At 36.3% G+C, this 25,456-nt stretch overlaps 2 protein-coding genes across 2 annotated transcripts; both read right to left on the bottom strand.

Moving 5' to 3' along the window:
* Window positions 1-9,496: 9,496 nt before the first annotated feature.
* Window positions 9,497-25,328, bottom strand: CEP76 (centrosomal protein 76kDa). Its single transcript, XM_010859047.1, has 11 exons — window positions 24,955-25,328; window positions 23,838-23,919; window positions 23,005-23,229; window positions 21,686-21,871; window positions 19,744-19,841; window positions 19,058-19,186; window positions 17,448-17,636; window positions 15,108-15,274; window positions 13,665-13,998; window positions 11,657-11,874; window positions 9,497-11,259 (listed from the first exon to the last, which is right to left on the bottom strand). Exons 1-11 carry the CDS (start codon window positions 25,108-25,110, stop codon window positions 11,121-11,123), a joined length of 1,923 nt encoding a protein of 640 aa, XP_010857349.1. The 5' UTR covers window positions 25,111-25,328; the 3' UTR covers window positions 9,497-11,120.
* LOC105002443 (cytochrome c oxidase subunit 7C, mitochondrial) lies at window positions 20,952-21,385 on the bottom strand. Its single transcript, XM_010859046.1, has one exon. The coding sequence runs from the start codon at window positions 21,294-21,296 to the stop codon at window positions 21,105-21,107; it is 192 nt and encodes a 63-aa protein (XP_010857348.1). The 5' UTR covers window positions 21,297-21,385; the 3' UTR covers window positions 20,952-21,104.
* Window positions 25,329-25,456: the final 128 nt, after the last annotated feature.

Raw genomic sequence — 25,456 nt, 5'->3', positions numbered from 1 at the left:
GCGCCCCGCCCAGAACCCCGCCTCCATGGCTGCCTGGCTCCGCCCCGCCTCTGTCCCCGGATTCTCCGCGCCCTCCGAGCCCCGCCCCCAGGTTGGCCCCGCCGCCAGGAGTTGCCCCTCGCCTGCAGCCGCCGCATCTGCATCACACCCACGCCAGCCTCCGCGCCGGGACAGACTTCTTAGTCGCCTGGCCTCTCCCCTCGCGTCCTGTTTTGCTCGGTTGGGTACTGTCGCCATCAACGCACCAGACCGTTCGTTCGGATAACCTCCTTCTCCGCTCCCAACTTCACGAGGGAGTGAAGCCCCAGGAGGACAGGGTCTTTATGGGTGGGTTTTGCTCACTGGCTTCTCCCAAGCGCACGGATCAAGGCCTGGGGTACAAGCCTGTAGCAAACAATCGCAGACGTCCTTCGGATTCGTTTGTGACGTTTGTACAACTCTTCACCAAGATAATGTTCCCAGTGACCACACGCCTCATAGCCCAGCTAACCCAGTATGTTCATACCTCATGAACCGCTATCACACGGGCATTTAGGCATAGAAGAAAAGGAAAAAATCCTCCTGGGCCGCGATGGACCATTAAGTGTGCGATAAAAGAGAGTTCTTGGATAAAACAACCGCTCCTTGGCAAATGAGTTTAATTGGTAACACTCCACTCTCAGACCAGTCCTGTATGAGAACCTTACAGAGTTGAAAGCATCAATCAGTAAGATATGTATCTAATAGTAAATACCAATAAACATTTTAAGGCAGTTTTATGTGCAGTGTTAGATATTGCACCCTCAACAACTGCATCTTATAGTGGAAATTATTAATACAAGTCTATTCTTAATGCCTAAGACACCACAGTACATAAAGCAGGAATAGGGAGAAGACAAAAAGCAAGAACAGATAAGACTTTGAAAGAGGAAGGAAAAGCTTCTCCCTGGGCACTCTATTATAATTTCATTACAAGAGATGCAAAACAAACCTTTAAAGTAATGTCACTTAATTACCGGTTCATAATCCAATTTCTAAAAAATGCACTGTGTGTGCCACATCCCCGAAAAGACAAAGGTCTAATTCCTTACATGATGACATAGGATAGATGTAGATATACAAAACCTCTTGATTAAAAACGTAGAAACTAATGCTAAATTTTTGCTAAGTTTAGACCCCGTGTGAATTTTGAAAATACAGATGACTTTAAAATATTACTGTTTTGTTTTTGTTTGACTCTGCCTCGTGGCATCTTAGTTTCCCTACCAGGGATGAAACCCCAACCCTTTGCCATGGAAGCCTGGAGTCTTAACAACTGGCCTCTACGGAGGCCCCTAAAGTACTCGTTTTGAATAATGCAGAGAAACAGAGGAATGGTCTACTTTGATAGACAATAGCACCATCTTCTGGCCTTATGGGATATTGCTGCAGTGTTGCACTTGGACAGCTACAGCCAAAAGTCACAAACATTTTTGTCCATCCTCAAAAAACCACAACAAACGGTGGAAAATTCTGAAAAAGATGGGAATACCAGACCTGCCTCTTGAGAAATCTGTATGCAGGCCAGGAAGCAACAGTTAGAACTGGACATGGAACAACAGACTGGTTCCAAACAGGAAAAGGAGTACATCAAGGCTGTATGTATATTGTCACCCTGCTTATTTAATTTATATTCAGAATACATCATGAGAAACGCTGGGCTGGATGAAGCACAAGCTGGAATCAAGATTGCCAGGAGAAATATCAATAACCTCAATATGCAGATGACACCACCCTTATGGCAGAAAGCAAAGAACTAAAGAGCCTCTTGATGAAAGTGAGAGAGAGTGGAAAAGGTGGCTTAAAGTTCAACATTCAGTAAACTAAGATCATGGCATCCAGTCCCATCACTTCATAGCAAATAGATGGGGAAACAGTGGCAGACTTTATTTTGGGGGGGCTCCAAAATCACTGCAGATGATGACTGCAGCAATGAAATTAAAAGACGCTTGCCTTGGAAGGAAAGTTATGACCAACCTAGACAGCATATTAAAAAGCAGATACATTACTTTGCCAGCAAAGGTCCATCTAGTCAAGGCTATGGTTTTTCCAGTAGTCATGTATGGATGTGAGAGTTGGACTATTAAGAAAGCTGAGTGCTGAAGAATTGATGCTTTTGAACTATGGTGTTGGAGAAGACTTTTAAGAGCCCCTTGGACTGCAAGGAGACCCAACCAGTCCATCCTAAAGGAAATCAGACCTGAATGTTCATTGGAAGGACTGATGTTGAAGCTGACACTCCAATATTTTGGTCACCTGATGATGGTCAACTGACTCAATTGAAAAGACTCTGATGCTGGGGAAGATTGAAGGCAGGAGGAGAAGGGGATGACAGAGGATGAGATGGTTGGATAGCATCACCGACTCAATGGACATGAGTCTGGGTAAACTCTGGGAGCTGGTGATGGACAGGGAGGCCTGGCGTGCTGCAGTCCATGGGGTCGCAAAGAGTCAGACACGACTGAGCGACTGAACTGAAAAAAACCACCAAATGATTTAATCAACTGAGCAACCCACGAGCCAGACACCTGCTAATCCTGGCATAGGGCAGTGAATAAATCTCAGGAGAACAATGACAGAAAGAAGAGAGCAGAAGTGAGGAAAAGAAATCCAAATTTTACCTTCAATGTTAAAAGATGTAGTCTTTAAAAAGATTCACAATAGAAGGATTATTTTCCCTTCTTAAGTGATAATTTTTTAAAATGTGAATAGATTTTAGCAAGAAAAATATTTTGGCACTAAATCACAGGAATATATAATATTACATACAACAAAAGGCCTTTATTTTTGCCAAATTCATTACTGATATATTGTTTAAATTTCTTTCCTTTGTTAGCATATGTGGAATTAAGTTGTGGCAAGATTCTTGAGAGTCCCTTGGACTCCAAGGAGATCCAACCAGTCCATTCTAAAGATCAGTTCTGGGTGTTCATTGGAAGGACTGAAGATTCTTGAGAGTCCCTTGGACTGCAAGGAGATCCAACCTGTGCATTCTAAAGGAGATCAGTTCTGGGTGTTCATTGGAAGGACTGATGTTAAAGCTGAAACTCCAATACTTTGGCCACCTGATGCGAAGAGTTGACTCACTGGAAAAGACCCTGATGCTGGGAGGGATTGGGGGCAGGAGGAGAAGGGGACGACAGAGGATGAGATGGCTGGATGGCATCACCGACTTGATGGACATGAGTTTCAGTAAACTCCTGGAGTTGGTGATGGACAGGGAGGCCTGGCGTGCTACGATTCATGGGGTTGCAAAGAGTCAGACATGACTGAAAGACTGAACTGAACTGAAGATGACTAGTTAAATGTTTGATGTTCCTTCTGTATGCAGAAAAAGTAAAAGGTAAATCCTTAAAAATCCTAGCTATCTTCTGTTATAAATCCATTCATTGTATACCCCGAACACTTGATGCTTTCTTATACAGAGTGTAATTGTACTAATTTTTATGATTTTTTAGAACCCTTTGCAATCTGGATAAGCCCCAAACTGTCCATCACCCCCCAGGACTCTTAGAAAGTGACCACTGACAACTCAGAGGCTCTCAAAGGCTGACACCACCTCTGCAGGTTCAACCAACATTGTGGTGTAGCTTGGAACCTTCCCAGTTTCTCATTCTCATCTCAAATTCAAAGATTCAAACATTTTTATGTACAGTATACTTTGTTCCAATTTCTGTCATTGATTTTATTTTCTTATTCTGTGGCTTCACCACCTTTAAAAAAATCAGTCTATGTAGTTAAAATGTCTGCATGACTCAGATCAACATTTGAATGCCATCTTCAGATGCTGTGAGGTCTGTGAAAAGTGGTGGCCTGTGTTATTTACTCTGAATGTAGTTTTAGTTTTTATTGATTTTGCTGTTCTATATTTATTAAACAATGGAATCCTTGAGACGTTTTATCATCTTATATTTACTTATCATTTTCGCAGAATAAATGTACTTCGTGTTTCACACTCTGGACATGCTGGCTGAGCTGCTCCAAGTCTTTCAGGGAGCACGGCCTTTCAGGGGACACGCCGCCTGTGCAGCCCACGCTTATCCCAGACACTCTCAGACAACTGCTCCTAAGAGGCACATTCACCTAGAAAAGTGCACCAAAAAGGAAAAAAATAGAACAGCATATTTTTTTCAGTGTTATCACCTAAATTTTCTCTGCCCACAATTATAATACCTTATAACTTTACAGTGATTTTTTTTATAATTTCAAAGTGCTTTCCTCACTTATACAACTTGAAGGTCAGGTATTATTTATCTTACAGATGACATCATAGACACAAGAAAACACTGGGCTGGTGACTAAAGATGCAGGACTGGGATCCAGACCTCCTATCCAGCCCAGCTCTTTCTGCTGCACTAAAACATCTCTCTCAATTAGCCCAGACCACAAAAAAAGTCCTGACACTTCATCCCACCTGCACCAATCAAGAGTACAATAAAAAGCAGATGCTATAAAATTAGTATCTACCAATATGATCAATTGAGTCAGGAAGACCCCCTGGAGAAGGAAATGGCAACCCACACCAGCATTCTGGCCTGGAGAATCCCCATGGACAGAGGAGCCTGGTGGGCTACAGTTCATGGGGTCACAGAGAGTCGGACACGACTGAATGACTAAGCAGCGGCAGCAATTAAACTTTTGATAGTTTAAACACTTTAAATAAATGATGTGATGTCCCATCTCCCTGATGAATTCATCAGCACTTTAGTTTCACCCAAGCAGTTACCCCCAGAGCACTCATCTTCACCACCATCTACATGACTCCATCCCCATCAAAGGCTATACATGATCACTCCTCTAAGGAGGCGAATTCTATCAACAATTCTAAATGCAATTTGAAACTCATCTGTCACTGGGTTATCAGACTGAATATTAACCAAAAATCCTTAAAATTAGTCATGCAAACCTTATATGCAGAACTAGAAGTACATTGGCCCAGGTAAGAACACAACAAAATTGGTTTCCTCAAGTCTATAAACTTGTAAAGAATTAGCTCTTTTCTTTTTTATGGTAAAGAAATATGATTATTAGAAAACATGTAAAAAAACATCCATTACTGTTCTTTTACTAAATTATAACCTAAACCAGTGTTTTCCCACATTTTCTGTATCATACGTTATAAGTTTACCTAACCCACCTTTATGAGATGAAGTTACACACCCACCTATAAAAAATGAGGAAAAGTAGAGCAGTGAGGTGAAATATATGAATAGTAGCATATTGGTATGTCCATGGGGGACTCTGGAAAACCCAAGGTCAAACAATAGTTATATTTCAACTTCTTAATGTGATTCTTCTTTGAAACAGTTAGTTCTAAACCAAGAAAGAAAGATGGTATTCTTATCCTGAACGTTAGTGAAATTATTAGCTTTAATTAGTTAAGATTTGATTTGGAAAAGACCTCAAGAGACCTAAATTTTTAGCCAAGTCACTATTTCACTCTTAGGGAAATTTGAGTCTGCAGGGGTTATATGATTTAAATTACTGCCAGTTGCCAAAGTAATCCAAATATACTTCCTGTAACATAAGCTTTCCAGATCCTCTGTTTTAGCCATGTTACCTTAAAGTTCTCACTGTATTTCAAAAGTTAAGATAAGCAATAGCTTACTTCTTAATCCCAATGGGAAATAGAAAATAACACACAGTACAAAAATATCTGTATTTGATAGAAAGATGTTGATGTTTAACAGTAATTACTTGAAAATATAGAATTCTCAACAAAACTTTTAAGAGACCAGAATTTCAGGTTGTTTAAGGTAAAGAGATATAATCCATTTCCAGACTAGTCATACCTTACTAGTCATGATAAGGCGAAGCTAAACTATTTTTTTCAAACCTTTGTTAATATCTTTATTTAAAATAAGAAAGAAAAAAGTGGCCCTTTCTTTTTACTCCTAAAACCTTGTCTTTTCCCCTAATGTACTCAGATAAAAGGTGAGCTGCCCTCAGGTCTAGAATTTTTCTCTGACCCTGTGAAAGGCTCATTTCTTTTCCAAAGTCAACACGTAACCAACACACATATGGTTTGCCTTTTAAGTAAATTAAGCAATGAATGAACCACCTTCTAGTTATCTTTTAAGCCTTGCTTGGTGATTTTTGTGCAAGGTTATGGGTATAGCTGTATTTTCATGTCTATTTACTCACTGTCCGAGAACCTAAATTCCTATGGCCACTTAATCCTTTCTCAAGGGTTATTCATGGAGCACAATGTCTTCTTTTCTGCTATTTGCTATGCATGCTCACTCGTCTCAGGAGCTAAAAGTGCAACCCTTGCTCCTACTTTCTGCCTAGTCATCAAACCCTTTTAAAGAGTCTTTAGAAGAAAATCACTGACATTGAAATTCATAAAGATATGACTCCCAGATTTCAACCTGAAGCTCTACAATATTTTAAACAAATTTCCTAACTATTCTTTTAATGGTATTATTATTATTCCCTTGCAAGATTTGTAAGTAATGATCATTTTCACCTGTAACACTTTCAAAATGCCAATGAAGTTTTCAGTTTTAACTAGATTATCTTCTATTTAGCAGAAGCAAATTTTAATTTTACTTATGTTATAGGATTATAAATATTGGGTCAACTTTCCTCATCTAAAGCAGAGCAGTGAAGTCAGCACCCAGATACTTTATGCCAACTATTCACAACCTTTATTCTGATTTAACACATAAGATAGAAGACATTTATTTATAAAACATTCCTACAAGCACATCTAGGGATATTTTAAATTCTCAGCTACCTACACTGATTTTTCTCCTCAGTAAAAAATGTCATCATGCAAGACAATGAACATGACAAAATTAAATGCCTAGTAGCACATACTTAGCATCTAAAGTTTACCTTAATTATTTTAAATACAACATTAAAACTGAAAACTCTTTCAAAGCACCTAAAAATGTGTAAAATAACTAAGAAGAGTTTATAACATAAAAGAAGTGTTATAAAAGATGACAAAGGATTACCCACGACTCCAGGCAGGGCCCTTCCCATAATCCCATTTTACAAACAGGCAAATGAGTCTCAGCCCAGAGAAAGCAGCCTGCTGCTGTTACAGTTATCAAGTCAGACATGAGACCTCCATCAGGTCTTAACCTGTACAGATTACAGCACAAAAACTTGCATTTTCTAACAATCACTAGTTGGTGACTAAGTAGAGTACCAACTGATTAGAATCTTCTTATACATATTTTAGAATAAAAATATACCATGTAAAGACATAGTAAAAAAGACTGCAATTAATTCTGAACATGTCTTTGAAAAAGAACCTAGTATTGCCATGGAAAATTACAAAGAAGGAACTACTGAATTAATTTCATTTACCATATTTAAAATAACCTCTACTTATAATATACAAGCTATTTAACCAATTCTTATGATCAGGTTTATTAAAAGTTGAAGATTCCAATTTAGCATCTTTTAACTAAACCAAAGACACCAGAAAAATAAACTACAAATGACTATCACTTATGAATATAGACACAAAAATCCTCAACTAAATAGTATTAACAAAATGAACACAGCAACACATAAAAAGAATTATACACCTTGACCAAGTACAATTCATTCCAGAATTTCAAGGTTGGTTTAACATTTGAAAATCAATTTATGTAATACATCATATCAACAGAATAAGAAACAAAAATCACATAATTACCTCAACAGACACAGAAAGAGTATTTGACAAAACCCGGTAAATGTTTGTGATAACATTTTTTTTAAACTGGAAGTAAAATGGAAATCCTTCAACCTAATAAAGAGCATCAGTGAAAAAAAACAGTTATCATCGCACTTAATAGTAAAAGAATAGATGACTTCCCCTGAGATCATGAACAAGACAAGGATGTCCACCTTCACCACTTCTATTCAACACTGTGCTGGGGGTAGCAGCCAGGGCAATTAGGCAAATAAATGAAAAAATAAGTAAAAGACATCCAGATTGGAAAAGAAGAAAAACCCTCTCTCCTTGCAGACAACATGATTGTGTATAAAGAGAATCCTAAGGAATCCAACAAAAGACAAAAAAAACTGTTAGAATAAATGAGTCCAGCAAGGTTGCAGGATACATCAATACACATAAATCAGTTGTATTTCTATACACCTGCAATTAACAATCCAAAAAAAAAAAAATCCATTTACAATAGCATCAAAAATAGAAATAAATGTAACAAAAGAAGTATAAAACTCAGAAAACCACAAAACATCATTGAAGGAAATTAAAGATTTAAAACAAATATGAAGACAACTCATGCTCATGATCCTAAGGCTTAGCATTCATTAAGGCAGTGACACTCCACAAAACAAGGCACAAACTTGAGACAACCCTACTATAACCCTGCCTGCCTTTATGTAGAAATCGACAAGCTGATTATAAAATTCATATGGAATTGCAAAGCACCCATAACAGCCAAAACAATCTTGAAGAAGGACAAAGTTGGAAGATTCTCAAACTTCCCAATTTCAAAACTTATAACAAAGTAGTGATACTCAAAATGTCAGGTACCAGCACAGCAGAAGAGCCTGGTACAGCAGGAATATGAGTTGGTGATTATAACTGAACTTGCACTTCAGACAGAGTGTGCTATGAACATAGGATAAGGTTCTTCAAAATTGGATGCTTTCTAGTTTACATGTTTGGTTATTCTGTTAAGATTTTACATAGGTTTCGGCTAGTCTCTAATAATTTCTTAGCTACCAACGGCTGGAAAGCAATGCTACTCTCATTGGTATAAAAGGTATGTGCACGTTAAAAACAGATCTAACTCCTGTACTTACCTAAAGTAGAAAGTACAAAACTGTTATTTGAGGTAAGAAAAAAAATTACGAAACTATAGTCTAATCTACTTTGTTTAGAAACCAAAAGTGTGAATTAATTAAGCAACTCACGTTCATTAACTAATGCCTTCTAATGGTTAGATATCAAGCACAGGATACTATTTTATGAGCAACACTATTTTTCAAATATAAAGCCTGAATTTTTGACTCAACTCCTGTCTTTGTTAAGAAGTAGAAAAATGATTTTCAAATGTGTGTACCTCCCAGAACTGACAGGTTAAAGATGTTTTTGATCATAGCTAAAAATCTCCACCTCATTGTTAGGAACAATCTTAAGGGCACCTGGAGTGTTGTTAGTTGAAACTGAATTTTATAAGTTTTATTCAACAAGTTTATGCTTGAGTAATGAAGTTTCTAATTTCTGACATTCTATTATAAATACCTATTATATATTACATATGTTTAGAGAACTATGTTAGTGCACATACTGTCAAAATGAACACATTAGAAGCATTATATTTTTTAAAAGTTTACAATTTTAATAGAAAAACAACTTATGACAGAGCTAAATATACAATGTAAATTTAATTTTTAAAAAGAAAAATTATTAGTAAGAGTAGTAGCAGAATTCTAGTGACAAAAAGACTAAAATATTTGGAAATAAACCATCTGTAAAGGAAAATACTAATTCATGCCAGGCTCTATTAAAGTGCATAAAAAGGAAATTTATTTTAGAATTTACACCAAAAGCACATTACAAGTACACGTGTTACTCTGGCACAGTAATGCAGGAAGCTCAGCCACAAAGAAAACACAGCTGTGATCTCATGTATCAGTCTGCCTCCTAGGACATGCCTCACAAATAGTTTGTTCCAAAGGTTGAAAATTACAAGCAATTTTCCCTGTTGATAGCTTTGCAAATAACTCTGGTAACAGACCAAAAAGTCTTAATTCTTATCTTGCTGATTCTCTAAAGTCATGTCAGTCTCAAGAAACTTCTGATTTCTGGTCATTTTCAATAAAAATTGATATGAGAGATATTTTCAGACTTTTAAAACAAGTTATAAATAATTATGTATGTAAAAATTAAAAAGTAAATTTTAGAGTATCTTTAGATTTTAATTTCTAAAATATTATTTTATTTGCCATGTTGAATTAGCGATGAAAAGCATAACTTGCACAGCCACTTGGTATAGTCACTTTCATAAGAAGCTCAGTGGGTGCAGGAATGAATGAGAGCTGTACAGAGAGGTGGGTAGATGGCAAGGCAATCCCATCAGGCAGCTTCTCACAAAGTTTAAACCACTACAGCCTCTTCAAAGTACACTGTTCTCAACTTAAAAACAAACATCAGCATGGAAGCACTCACAGATGCTCATTTTTCAGTGGCCTTACATAATGATTCTCTGATTTACATTCGCCACATACACATGGATGCTTTTATCATAAAGAGAAAAGAAACAAACAAAAACTGTGATTTAAAAAGATAGACTCCATGAGAGGCTAGTAAAGAATGCTGTGACCACAGAAAATCAGCAACAGACTGCCAATATCAATTACAGAAAACAATTTTCAACATACAACAAAAGGGTATAATAAATTTTTTCTAAAATACTCAATTCAAAAATAAATAAGCCAAAAAAAATAAAATACACAATTCGCTTTTACAATGAATCACACTAACAAATATTTATAAATTATTTGTATACTTTCATGTGTGGTTTGTTATTAATATTTATGCTTTTCTGGTATGAGTTTATTCTCTGCTCCTGCATCCATGTCTTCCCATAACTCTCTAGAGAGTCACAAATATCCCTGTAGTTATGAGTAAACCACAAAAGTGGTAAATTCATCAAAATGTATTTCACCTATGTAATAAATAAATGTTGTGAAGTTAATTTCTCCTAATTTATATAAAATAATCCCATTACTCTATGAAAAATAATGATAGTATTAACTTCACTATGGCTCAAATCCTTAGGCAAATAACTTTCCGATTACCTGTTAATGCAAAGAAAACTAAGTAAATTTTATTTTCATATTTAAACTACTGACTACTTATAAGCAAAGTAGTATTTATTAAAATAAGATAAACACTTAATTTATACTAACATCCTCTCAGATTTATACAAGTTTTTCATCCTTAATTTTTATACACACATCATGATACTTTTCAAACATTATTAGTGAGGCTTATACAAAAGTTAAATATGACATCGAAGCCAGATTGTGATTTTTAAAGTAATCAACCTCGAAATACCTAGTATTATTATCAATACAATGTGTAAAACTCTAATAAAACACAGGTATAGTCTTATAGAAACTTAGTCCTATAGTACTGAGCGATATTTACAAGCAAACATGATCCAAACAGCACAAGCAGATTCAGGGTAAGTAAACACTCGGACGCGAACTGCCAGGCGCACCTGGTCTCCACGGCAACAGATGATTTCTTCACAGAAAGGAGACCTTAGAAGAGAGAAAATGGATTCAATTAAGAAATGAATTTAGGTTTTACTTTATTTCCAAGAAAGTCGGTATTGAAAAAGATTTTAAAAAATCCTGTCTCTGTTATCAAGGACTCTGCAACTGTGGTAAAACTATTCAAATTATAAACTATTTCCTCATAGCCTATTAAGTTTTTAAAATTACACTAGACAAGATCGGTGATCCTCGACAGAATCACTGGGGAAGCGACCCTGAGCTCTCCAGAGCTACACTCTGGCCCTCATGAATCACAGTCTGAAGCAAGACGACAGGTCACTACAGAAGCTCCCTGTGTGATTCTGAAGTCATTCCTAAATTAGTGCCAAGTGTTCACTGAAATTACGTCAAAAACACCAAAACATCATAAATTCCACCTTACCGAAGACACGTGGCAAACGCGCGCCTCGCATTTCTATACACAAAGTGTATTGGGAACCCTTTAAATGTGTGGCCATCAGGCACAGCCCTTCTGATAGCATCCTGAAACTCTTCATTGCCTGCAGAAATGCTTGTCGTACGCTCAAATTCATAAGATGCCAGAGCTGGTGACAAGAGATAAGAAAGCTGGTCTTCCCAGACAGTAGTGAGGCCAAGGTCCTATAGCAATCGAAATGGAAAAAGCAAATTACAATATTTAAAAAAACTAATTATAATGTTGATTATTTTAATGTATGCCAAGAAAAGATTTTTAAAATGTCATAATTTTCTTAACTTCCTATTACTTATTATAAGGATACAAAGAAGTAAAAATTATAAAAGGAGAAACAGGTATCAGGTTTTACTTCTTAGAGAAATAACAAAAGGCAGCCAATGCAATGTTAGTGAAGGCTGCAAATCCTGTACTCCCTTAATACCCACAAGGAAAGACCATCAGGAATTGTCCTACAGAGGAAGACAACATGTCAAGGAATTCTGAGGTCAAATCTTATTTAACTTTAAAGACTTTCACAAGATTGAATCTGCTTAACCTGATTGCTCCCACCATAAACTGAACTGTAGTAGGGGAGAAATGTCAACAAATTGTGCATATAATTAAACTCCAATATTTATTGAACATTTATTCTGTAAAAGGCACCAAAAAGCAGAAGCTACAGGCCCTCTGGGAGCTTAAGACATGCTGAAGGCAATTATAATTTCACTTATGACATCAAATGAACCATTGCTACCCTGACATGTAATTTTTTTAAATGCTACAAACTAAAAATTCTAAATATTTTGATTATTATAATGGATCTAATCTCACATTCTGTTATAACTGGTTTCAAGTGATCCCAAGGGATCACCTCTCTTCTTCCTGTGACTCTTACTTGTAGGCTTATAGTTACTATTAACTTAGCAAGCAACCATCAATGGCATCCACCTCAGCTTTGTTCTCTTTTTTCTAAACAAGTAGTTCTTATAATGTATTAAAATGTCAGTTTCATTTTCAAACAGGAGCTAAGAAAGTAAAAGGCAATACAAGCGATGGAGGTAGGAGATGGAGCCCTGGCCCACCTACTGCTGGAAACACCCTACAAGTGCCATATTCAATACTTTCCAAAACACACTCCTGAAGTTGGCAAGTAGGTAAGAAGATTTCAGAGGCTAAAGCTAAGAGGAACTGGGAGCCCAGAGAACACAGCTAATAACTCAAGAGTGTCGCTGATGGTCTCAAGGAACATGAGAATCAGGTCTTACCCAAGGAGGGGAGTAATAGGGAATCCCAAAAGGTGAATTAGAAATCAACCTTCTGTGAAGTTCTGGACTCTAGTCTTTGGTTGATTATATGCGTGGCAAGTAACTTTTACCACTCCAAGGCTGCTTTTTCACTCTCTTAATGATTTCTTCTGATGAAAGTAAGTTATTAACATACACTAATCTTTTCCATTATGATCAGTGCTTTTTTATGTTTCCTTTAAGGCCCTTCATGAAATCTAAATGGCAACTAAGAAGCTTGATCTTGTTAGTGATCAGAGAAATGTAAATCAAAGCCACCATGAGGCTATAATCTTATATCTACCTAGTTTAATGTAACAGAAAAACAAAACAACAAACCAGGAAAACAAATGAAAATGAAAAAATGTAACCCAATATTGTCAATGGGGAATGATTTAAATAAATACAAAGAGAAAATCCAAACAGTAATATTCACAAAAGTCTGAACAAGCCCACTGTTCTTCATTCCTACAAGGACAAGGATGTAATAATTTCTGTAAGTACTGGTGAATTCAGTTTTACTCTTATGACTTTCAAAACCACAACCTTCATAAAGGAAGGGACTGAATTTGTTTTATTTAGGGCCAGGATAGTGATCGAAATTATTTTACATGCCAAAAAAATATATATATCTTTTAAAAATCATAAACATGAGAAAAATGCAGGAAAGCACAAACCTCAGTGTTAATTACCTTCCTGTGTTCCGACACGAGCAGCCTGAGCTGCATTTCTATCTCGTTGCTTGTCACAGAAGCGTCAATCGTGGACGCACACAGCGGAGGGAAGGGAGGAAGGGACGTGGTGGCCCCTGGAGCACACACGGATTTAACCGCTTCTTCATTCATGGGTTTCCACTTGGACTCATCATTCAGATCAAACACACAGGTTTCCACTGAGTCAGAGGGCTGACAGTTTCCCAGGAACGTCTGATGATTGAAAACACAACCAATTGTTCGATACGGGTACAATGGTTTGGGCTGTTCGGCAGCCGGAGGCTCATCAGGGTTGATAGGTTTGTGGAGGTACCTAAAAAAGGTTAATCATAGTTTTATATAGTAAGAACTCAGAAATTAAGATGACAGCAGCTTACTGAGGGAAAAAATTACTCTAACACTTAAGGTCATAACTACTTCCCAAGACTAGAGTTTAATATTTGTTTCTCCTCCTTGTATTTCCACAATTTGATTACACCACATAGACTGAATGGCACATCTTATGATACAGAAACCAATTTTATTCCTTCAACGTAAGAATATATTCCATGCATAGCATTAAGATCACAAACATTATCCAGGTAACAAAATAATTTAGCCACACATTTTTAGGCACAACTAACTAAAATGATTATCAAACAGGGAAAGAGAAAATCCAGGAAAATGAGAAGCGGGTTCAGGGCTGTGCCTTCAGGGACTCCCACATCTGAGGCAAAATGAAGGAAAACAGAGAACAGCCAGAGAGGAATTACAAAAGCTGAAACACAGTGCTATGAGAGAAGCTAAGGAAGAGAATGTTCCAGGAAGAAGGGAACATTTCAATCTATCAAAATCTGATGACACCGAGAAAATGTAAACTGGATTTACCAACAAGGAGTTGGTAACCATGTCAAATTTTCAAAAGAAATGATTTACAACTTGAATTTATTTTTAGGCTTAGGAAAAATCATCAGAAAACACATATGCCTGGACTTCCTTGGCAGTCCAGTGGTTAAGACTCTATGCTTCCACTGCAGGAGGCGTGGGTTCAATCCCTGGTCTGGGTACTAAGATCCCCTATGCCGCATGGTACTCCCCCCACCCAAAAAAAGAGCCCAAAACTATATGCCAATTATACAAAATTAAAAGTAAGCATAATTTATTTTTTTAGCATCATGTTGGTAAAGAATATTTTTGGTATACAAATTTTCTTAGCTTAGTTCATAGCTATCTTAATTGAGGTAATTTTTTTAACATACCCCAAATTATCAATATGTGCCTTCTGATACCATCAATAAAACAGAACCTACAGTTGACAACATTTACACTATAATGTTATATATCCTATCCTAATATCCCTATAAATGTTATATATCCTATCCTAATATCCCTATAAATGTTATATATCCTATCCTAATATCCCTATAAACGTGGCTGACAAACCTGTGTCCTGTTAAACTGTCCCAAAAAGTGACGGTCCCATCAGTGCCACACGTCATGACCCATGCATGGGGCACGCCCTTGGCCTTGGTCCCGACACAGACAAAAGCTTCCAGCCCGTACCCAAGCAGGAGGCTGCACAGAAGGTTGGCATGGTCTTCACAGTCTCCCTGCAAATGAAAGGAAGTAGCAGGAAGTACTTACTCCCTCACTTGGTTTCCACATTAAATATTTAAATACAAAATTTCAATTAAAAAGTATTAACTAAGTTTTATTTTTAATCATTTAGAACAGTGTTAAGCTAAAACAATGAGGGGGGGGAAAGAATGTGCATTTTAGAAGCACCTATTTTACAAAGTCAGTGCCTACAAAACTGACAGTCCTAACATACACTTCAAGATTCTATAGTTTACAAAGAACTCACACAACATAGAAGCAGTAAGAATTTTTTTGAAGATTTTTTTTTTGATGTTGACTCTTCTTAAAGTCTTATTAGGTCTGTTACAATATTATTTCTGTTTAATGTTTTGGTTTTTTGGCCTCAAGGCATATAGGATTTTAGTTTCAGAGACCAAACCCTCATCCCCTTAACCACCAGGGAAGTCCCCCCAAATAGTAAGAATTTAACGATAAACAGCTAAAGGGCAAGAACACACAAGATGACAGATCATATAGGAGGAAATTCCAATAAATGGGAAAACACTCAAAACAATTATTTAAAAAATATCTATTTACTTTATCATTTTAAGGAAATACACACCAAAATATGACTGGATAAAAAGCAACAATGGCTGTCATTAGGGCAGGTTATATAGGGCTTCCCTTTTTCTTGTGTAAACTCTCTTTGATAATGTTACATTACTTTCACAATTTAAAGAAATTATAAAAACTACAAAAATAATAGAAAATGTCCATTTTCTGTGAAAAACCTTGTTCAAATATTACACAGTAAGGCTATAATTATATGAAGATATGTACGTAAGTGTAGGACTACAGGTAACATATTGGAGAAGGAAATGGCAACCCACTCCAGTGTTCTTGCCTGCAGAATATCAGGGACAGGGGAGCCCGGTGGGCTGCTGTCTCTGGGGTCACACAGAGTCGGACACTACTGAAGTGACTTAGCATAGCACAGCATAGCACAGATAACATACAAAAGCAAAACAACTACTGATTTCAGAGTTAGAATGAGGGATGAGCTCTCGGCCCCCAAATTCTGCACTGGTAGCTCTACACTGCTGTCTTTCAGTTAACAATAATAAAACAAACAGCATCTGATAAATGTTAAACTGACTTTTGAAAACCATTAATACCCAACCTTTTAGACCTAGTCAGTCATTTCTGTACAATGAGATTCTGTATTAGGAAAAAAATCTCAAAAGAAAAAAATAACAATACAACCAAAGATATTCAATGCAAACATTCATTCACAGTGATATCAAAAATTTGGAAGCAAGACTAACTTAGCCAAAAGAAACAGTTCCTATGATGGCAAAACCATTAGGTAGATTTCATGTATCAGCTAATAAAAATTTCATTCAGACATTCAAAGCTGGAGATCACAGTATCTGAGCAACACATGGGAAAATGTTCACAGTATAAAGCTAATTTATAAAGCAGGGCACACAATTCTATTTATATCAATTGCAGTTATGGGAAAAATATATACACAGGAGAAAAACTTATATAAAAATAGATGAAAAATAGAATTATGGGTGAAATTTCACCTTCACTATTATAAAACTAATATTTTTTAAGAAAAATATTTTTAGTAATTTTCAAAGTTCAAGATGTGCTTTCTCCTCAAATGAACTCAAGAAAATAGTGAATCAAAAGGGGTGATTATTTGTTTTACAAAACAATTATTTGGCTAATCATTTTAAATATGTACAATATATTCCTACTATATTTGAAGTTTTTAAGTTTAAATCTGGAATTACAACTAGGAAATAAATAATTTTTTGATAAATAATGTTTAACTGTTTTCAATTGTCTTAAGACAAAACCCTTACAATCGACAATCAATCTCTAATCTAAGTTGTTTTTCCCATTCTGTAAGCTCTGCCTTGTGAATACCTATATGTACTATTTATACAACTTCAGACTAAAAATTATTTCAAAACAATAATACATTAAAGAAATTTTTTTTTTCATTCTGTTTCAAAAGAGTTGGAACGCTAAAGAATCTAATTTTTATAATACTATCAACAATTTCAGAACACAGGAAATTACAAAATACCCCAATATATACTTTTTTCCTAAGTTAATTCTTTTGCAAATATACCATCAACTCACAGTAACTACAAGGTACTGGTTTTTAGTTCTAGTATGTGTGTAGGATACCTTGTTTCTACAGAGAAAGGCCAGCAGAGTGCACCACTGCTCCTGTTTACCTCCTCCTCCGATAACAGGGGCTCGTTCATAACCAAGGACATTGACAAATCTTGCTGCTTGCCTTGGAGTGTCCAAAAGCCTTCCAGCTCGAAGTGGTTTGACATAAGAACAGACTGGTCGGTTAATCCCATTTTCATCCTGGAGGGGAAGGGAAAACATTATCTGTAGTGACAGTTAATCATTCCCAATCTTAACACTTTGTCTCAGAACACATCAGAGAGAAAATAATCCTGGACACCACTTGAGCACTTGCTTACTTTGCATCCAGCACTAGGCTACTGAGTGTTGTACATACAATTTTTCTCTTAATTCTCATAACTTCTCTTCAAAGCCTATGACATTAAGAACTTAAATCATCATATGACCTAGCAACCCCACCCCTGGATATGTGTCCAAACCAACTGAAGTCAGTGTCTCAAAGACACAGCTACACACCAATCCCATCACTGAAGCATCACTCACAACTGCCAAGGCATGGAAACACCTAAGTGGATGTCAAGGGATGAGCAGATAAAGAAGGCATGGGGTATTATTCAGCTCTTCCATGGGCCACTTCCCTGGCCCACTTCCCCCTCCCTTCCTGTCCTCTCTGGTCCAACGGGGCAGTGAATGACTACACTCCAGACTACACAAACAAGAGGGAGCCAGTTATACTTGGGCTGGTTTCTCCTCGCCCTTGTCCCAATGTTGCTGCTCCCTTCCTGCCCTGTCAGTCAACATACAGACAAGGCTGTCAGGAAGTCAGAAGATATTCCCGCATTTCCATCACAACCAACTATGCCCTCCATTCCCAAGCTCCTCATCTAGAAAGTGAACCACCTTTAGCCTGTCCTAAAAGCTAGGGAGTGTAGGGAAAAGCTACATAAATGTACAGGATCTGAGACACAGTACTCACAACACTACACTCATATGATTTCATAACACCTACACAAGACTGAATACATAGAAAAATATCTGAATGGTTCCTCAGAAGTCATAAAAGGACCTGATTATTTATGTTGGTTTACTAATGAGAGAAAACGGGCTTAGGATACAGAAAAAATAGAGGCAGAGATACATAACTGAAATGCTATAGTTAAATATGACTGGTCATCAGCTTAGGGATCTTGGCTGAACAGACTTATTACATGTAATACTCTTTGTCTTAAAAAATACCCTAACAAAAAAATACACGCCTACACTACCAATTCTGCACCTGAAAGCTGAATTTACACGTAAATTGCAAAGTGTCCTACTACTTATCTAGTACAAAGTATCAATGGAGGACATACTCCAAGTTAAACAAAATGAGTTTTCATTTAGTTTAAATTAAACATGTTCAAAAATGGTTTAGAAAAAGAATAACTGAAAATAAAAAGCAAAGTAAAACAAAGATTGTGAAATACCACTCACCTACTTACTACTGTCAGATTATTACAAAATCAGCATTTTGTTTTATAAATAAATTTTCACTTATCTGGAATAAATACATTTTACAAATTAAAGTTAATTGAAATTGATGTTTACAACCAGTAAATCTCAAATATAGCTGTGAAACTTTTCTCATACAATTTACAAACCTGTGCAAAAATCTTCACCAGTCGTGAATTGTGTGAGGGTCGAATTTGCAAGTATTCTCTCCACCACTGCTTAGCATACACAAGAAATAATCGCTCTTTCTCTGCAGTTTTCTGACGTTCCAAAGCAAGCTTGAAATTTAAAAATATACTTATCAATTTACATTCATTCTCTTCAATAATGATCACAAAATATGGAACAAGTCTACACACCTCCTCCATCTTTAGCACTATTCAATCAGGACACCATCATCCCTAAGGGCCCCTAAGTGGCCTCCCTGTTCTCACACTTCCCAGGACAATCCAGTCTCCATGCCAATCGTGCTCAATCATGTCTGACTCTCTGTGACCCCATGGTTTCTGGCCTGCCAGGCTCCTCTGTCCATGGGATTCTCCAGGCAAGAATACTAGAGTAGGCTGCCACTGCCTCCTCCAGGGTATCTTCCCGACACAGGGATCGAACCCAAGCCCCATGTATCCTGCATTACAGGCAGGTTCTTTACCAGTGAGACACCTGGGAAGCCCCCATACCAGTCAGAGCTACCTTTTTTGATCCCAGACAAAAATTTCTAAATAATGTTATACTATTATTCTCTTGCTTACAACTAATAAATGATAATTTTCTAAAAAGAGAACACTTCCTAGGATTTATAAAAACACACAAAGAAGAGAAACTCAGGATTATTTACCTGTGTGTTCACTACTTCTTGAGATAATGTTTGATTGAGCGGTGGGTACATCTCAAGTTTTATATTTAAAATTCCCACAGAAACTTTTGATTCTGTGCCTGTAAATGTAAATAAATGTAACTTCAGAAGTTTCAACACTCAGTATATTTAGTCAATCAAAGCTTAACCAAAATAATTTAAGAATTTTGTGTTTTATCACTTACATGGAATAAAGACAATATTCAAACTCACCTTTTACATTCATATTAAAAATGACCCAGCTCAAATTAGCTTTTATTTTGTTCAAAAACTTTTATCGAGTTATAAGGAGATTACCTGTTTTCCTAGCTTTTCAATCACATTTTAAGGGACTTTTTCAGACCTAAAGGATTTATGATTCTTGATTTTTATCTTCATTAAAAACAAAGTCAAAGCAACTGTTAATGCCTCATTCTCAGAAAACATTTATACATTTTGCCCCATATAGTAATTTCCATTTATCCCTTCCCATTTTTCACATTACATATGAGTACAAATTTTTAATCCACACCTGGACTTCAAGAATTAGAAAACAAATATACTTCACACCATAACTATTTAATATTTCTCTGATAAACCAGAAATTTCCAGGTCATTACTATGATTATTGTGTTAGGCTTATATTTAAAATCAAACAATGGGTATCTCTTTTGAAAATAAATCTCCTACATAAAGCTTTTCCCCTACTATTTACTTAAGGAAAAATGTATTCTGGGTCTAACCTATCGAAATCTAACTTACTAAAGCTCTACTGTCCACCGGTCAAACTTAACTCTGTAATCAAATTTCAATACCAAAATAATTCCATTGTATGTAATGCTTACAACAGTGCAGCTTTGCCTTTCATTCCACTAGCAAATATGTATTATATATCAGGGAATCTGCAAGAACCCAGGGATACAATGGTGACAATACCCTGATCTCCAAGGGTACACTGACGACACCAGCACTGAGCAAGTGAACACTTCTGGGAGCCCCTGTCCCACCTGTATAAGGTGAGAGGAACACCTACTCCACATTCTATAAGAACCTACCCTGGCAGGGCCGGGGTACAAGCTATCATGTATGGGTGCATGCCTGCATGTTTGTGTAAAGAAATCTTAACTTTCTTTTTTTGTTGTTTAAATCAAAACATATTTAATTAAGAAACTAATAATGCAATATTACCCAAACAAAATGTAAGCATATGTTCAATTATCATGTTCCATATTTCAGAGAAGAGGCATTAAGGGTTTATGCCATAAGTTTATTTACAAACATATCTAGGATGCTGAGTTCAAGGGATTGATCCTTTTAAGAGACTGCACCTCTTAATATGCTCCTCTTCCTATCTGTCTCATGGATTACTTTTTAAGCAGTTGGTGTCTTACTATAAAGAAAGGTGCAGCAAATCCAGACCCAAAGAACAAAGTCATCATGGCTAGTAACCTCCACTTATTTTCCACTGAAAATGGTATATTCTTCCCTGGACCCTCCTCATAGTGGCTCCGACGAACCACAGAGGTTGTGAACCTCCGGATGCTCTGCCCCAACATAGCACTGTTGGACGCTCTACAAAAGATCCAGAGACGGGAGGCAGAAGAAATGGCGGCTGCAAACCTACCGCTCCTTGCCTCACGACCTTGCTCCTCTAACTGCCTAACTTTCTTTTTAGCAAATAAATTTGGAGAGGAAAAGCCCTAGAGATTTCTTTATGTATCTCCCAGAAATTTTTTTTTCCCCTTTAAACAAGGCCAGAGTGACAGAGAAGTTCAGTATTCACACTACTCAAGACACTTCCTCAGACTCCGATACTGGAGTCCAACTGTAATTCCAAAATTCTTTCTACATGTTTCCCTCTTGGTTTACAAAGGCATTTTTAAAACATAAAATGTATTTATGAACTGTGGCTATAAAAAGGTAACAGTGATATTAATCGTCATACCTACACCCATAAGTTCCACAGTAAGATTGGTCACTCCATTTTCTGAACCCAACACTGATCGCCATTCAAGAAAATAGGATGCAACTAAAGTGGTCTCAGCAAATATGTCTGTCTTGATTAGCACCATATGAACTGGGTCACTTATTGATAACATTGTGGTAGAGTCAGCCATTCTAGTTCCATCACCTAGCAACATAAACCAAAAACATTACACCACGTGACATATCCAGTTAGGCCAACGTAAAACAATATTTTCACTGAAAAGGATACTAATAATAAACATATAAAACCAAACAGAGTAAGTCAGCAATGTCTCAGAAAGCACACAACAGAGTGGGAATAAGAGTATAGTCCCATTTCTGTTGCTAACTTTTCAGAAGACTTGTGGAACTGTAACAAGTTATCTAGTTACTTAATGCATATTGGTGTTTTCTGACCTTTAAGAGGTTAAGTCTATTCTTCAAAAGTATATAAATAAAGTATATATTACCACTATAAAAATCATTGCAATATGTCAACATTATTCCCCAAAATATCTTTATCCCTAAAGCTCCAGGAGTTGATGGACAGGGAAGCCTGGTGTGCTGCAGTCCATGGGGTGGCAAAGAGTCAGACATGACTGAATGATTGAACTGAACTGAAATGAAACCTCTAAGGAAAAAAACACTGTATTATCTACACACAAGTAAAAGATTCAGCACCTTCGAGCTACCAATTTAAGCCAGTAACTGCCTTATTAAGGTAATACTTTTCACCAGGTAAAAAATAATAAAATTTTAGTAGTACACTAGCCATTTCAGCAATCTAAAATTCTGAATGTATAACACTACAACTTTGTTAAGTTTACAAATATAAACATTTTGACATCCAAAACTAAGATATGACACTTTTACAGGAAGAAACAATGTAAAAAATTATAGTAATTAAGTACAATAATTTTAAAGTCTTAAAAATTATGAGTTATAGATTCACGTCTAAACTCTCACTTACTGTAAAAGGTACTAATGTCGTAAATCAAGTCATCTTTCAGAAATGAAGAGGATTCCCTCTCATTCTCCACCTAACAAGCATTTATATTTTTACTACTAAAGAATCAACCATTAAAAGTCAAAAGTAACCTCCAGGGAAAACTAGCCAAAAATAAAGCAAGAAGGTAGGTAGTAGTAATTTACGTAGGAAAAAAGCAGTAAGGGAAAAAACAAAAGACTGGGGAGATTCATCCATTATAAATCTCTTAAGCAAAAGCTGTTAAAGTTGTTCTGTGATAAGATCTAACAAAGATTTACAAAATTAAATGACAGTTTATCATTGCTCCTTACCTAAATTTTCTCTGTGTACTTCAAGTAAAAAGCCGTCATGAAAATCTGGTTCACAGGCACACGGAACAGGTTTAGAACGAAAACGTTGGTTTCGAAAATGTAAACATAAAGTAAAGGTTGAACAAGCTTGTCCAGGTAAAGGCTCAGGTTCTTGCAGATGTTCCAAGAAAGCTTTTCCACCCAAAACCTGAAGGTAAAGATACCTCCGTGTTGGATCAATATTAGCTGTAAAGTGTAGCAATACATATGAGGAAACTGCCAATCAACTTAAGCAACGTGATCAAGACAACAGGAAATAACTTGACAGGAATAAAACTAAAGACTAAAAAAAAGGAAGAGTAACAAATCTACTATATACCAGACTTATTTGTACCCAGGGAAGAAAAAATACATAATAGGATATCTTTTTGTGATTTATATTTTGGCTATTTTCTTCCAGCTAGACAGGAGTTGGAGCCAAGGTTTAGGATATCTTTATTTTTTTTCTTTAGTTTCTTATACAACAAATTATTTCGGATAATTACCAACTCAGCAAGTATACTTATTAGATAATTACACTGCCATTAAAAAAGGCTGTACAACTTATAAAATATATTAATAAAACATGAAAAACAAATAGTCCTGCTTTTGCTTCCACTCAGCTATACACTAAATCTTTGATACACTTTATGCAAAATAGAATCTAAGTTTTCTGGATGATTTATCAGAAAAACATAAGTACCTCATTCTGGAAAAAAAAATCGAAATGCTTTCTCTCAAATACAAAACACTACAGCACATCTATATGCAATACTATCCACAACTAAATTAATGTTAAAAAGAGATAAACATACTTTTTTTTAATAACGTTGATTGTCTGTCAGTAAAACAAACAGGTTGTTTTGGAGAGGAAGGGAGTTCTTGATCAACATTATCCTGGAATGGCAGAAAAAAAATCAAATTAGAAAACAAAAATTACAGTTAGAAAATGCCAATAATGGGACTAAGAAATGAACTAAAAGTAGACAGGATAAAGCCCCCTCAAAATGCCCTTACTCTCCTAACATAGTCAGAATAATGAAAAGTCTTCTGAAACAATAATGCAACTAATTGGTCACTCCTAAAGTCTAGCATGAAGGAATTCATGATCTTCAAGCCATGTCCACCGAATGCTAAAACAAATTCTTAACACTTTACAGAAGGTTAAACTTTATCCAAACCTCATATGACATCTGGCTTGTGGTTCCACCAGGAACAGAACTGATTTTAATAAGGAAGTGACATTCACACAGCAGAAGCTATTACTAGGTCAGTTTTTATAACAAATGAGTTTATAAACCTCAAAAACCAAAAAAGGATGCTGGACTAAAATACTTATTCTCTGGTGTATTACGAAGTCCATCCAATTTCCACATTATGTTACCCAGGTATTGAGGTCACAGTCTCTCATTATTGCCTCACTTTCAAAAGACCTACTTACTAATTTGTGCACTGAGAGGCATCACCTCACTACTGACCTATTTATGTGAAAAGAGTTGAAAGTTCTTATGTAGACAATTCCTTAAAGAAACAATCTGTTCATCTTAGAGAACACAGCACCACACAATGTGTTTACTTCAAAAATAAGCTTTGTGTAGAAAGATTTCAGAGTATTAATTTAGAAAAAATACAGTTGGCGTGAACTAATTTGACTAATATACACACTTAAAGTTTCAGACCTAGAGAATAAGAGAAAACTCTCACTGTAAAGGGAATAATTAGGTCCATAATTTCCATTTCACTGATAAATAATCCTACTCGCTCGACTCAGGGGTAAAGTAGCTCATTCCTGAGACACAGATATTACTAGACAAAATGATCTTCTTTAAATAGTTTCACTAAAGAGAGGCCCCAAATTGGACCCTAAGAGTGGTGTTAAACATAAGAATGTACTTAAGACTTTCAAATGTCTTCCTCTAAAAGATTACTCACAGTAACAAAATTAAGTTCTTTCATCACATCATCAATGATTCCCCGGCGTTTAAGGGCTTTGATCAAATCTTCGGTTGATAGCTGTTGTTGATCAGGTGCCAATTCTTCCCGAATCGTCTCAGCAAGGATTTCTCTTATCCTGCCATGGACATCCATCTAGGCAGAAAACTCGCATTAGGACTTAAAACGTTATAGAGCAGTCAAAGATAGCCATCTTTCCAAAATATTGACCCCAAAATAATAACAGTGAGAGAGGAGTTAAACTCGGGAAGGTTTCTCAAGTAACAGTGTGAGATTGTTCCGGAAATTCACTGAGAATAAAGGTAAGATTTTTAAAGGAAAAAAAACTTTAAGGATAAATATTTTTAACTCTAAAAATAAGCTCTAAGCTTATCTATTACATTTGCTAGCACTTCCCCACAAATAACACTTGACTGAAACCAGTCTTTTGAGAGTAGAGCAGAGCAGTGGAGGAGCGACCAAAGGCCAAAAGTAAACTCTC

This window comes from Bison bison, unplaced genomic scaffold (assembly GCF_000754665.1).
Source record: "Bison bison bison isolate TAMUID 2011002044 unplaced genomic scaffold, Bison_UMD1.0 scf7180017864453, whole genome shotgun sequence".
Taxonomy (NCBI): domain Eukaryota; kingdom Metazoa; phylum Chordata; class Mammalia; order Artiodactyla; family Bovidae; genus Bison; species Bison bison.
Note: the sequence above shows the minus strand (reverse complement) of the source record. Positions and strands in the feature narration are given on the sequence as shown.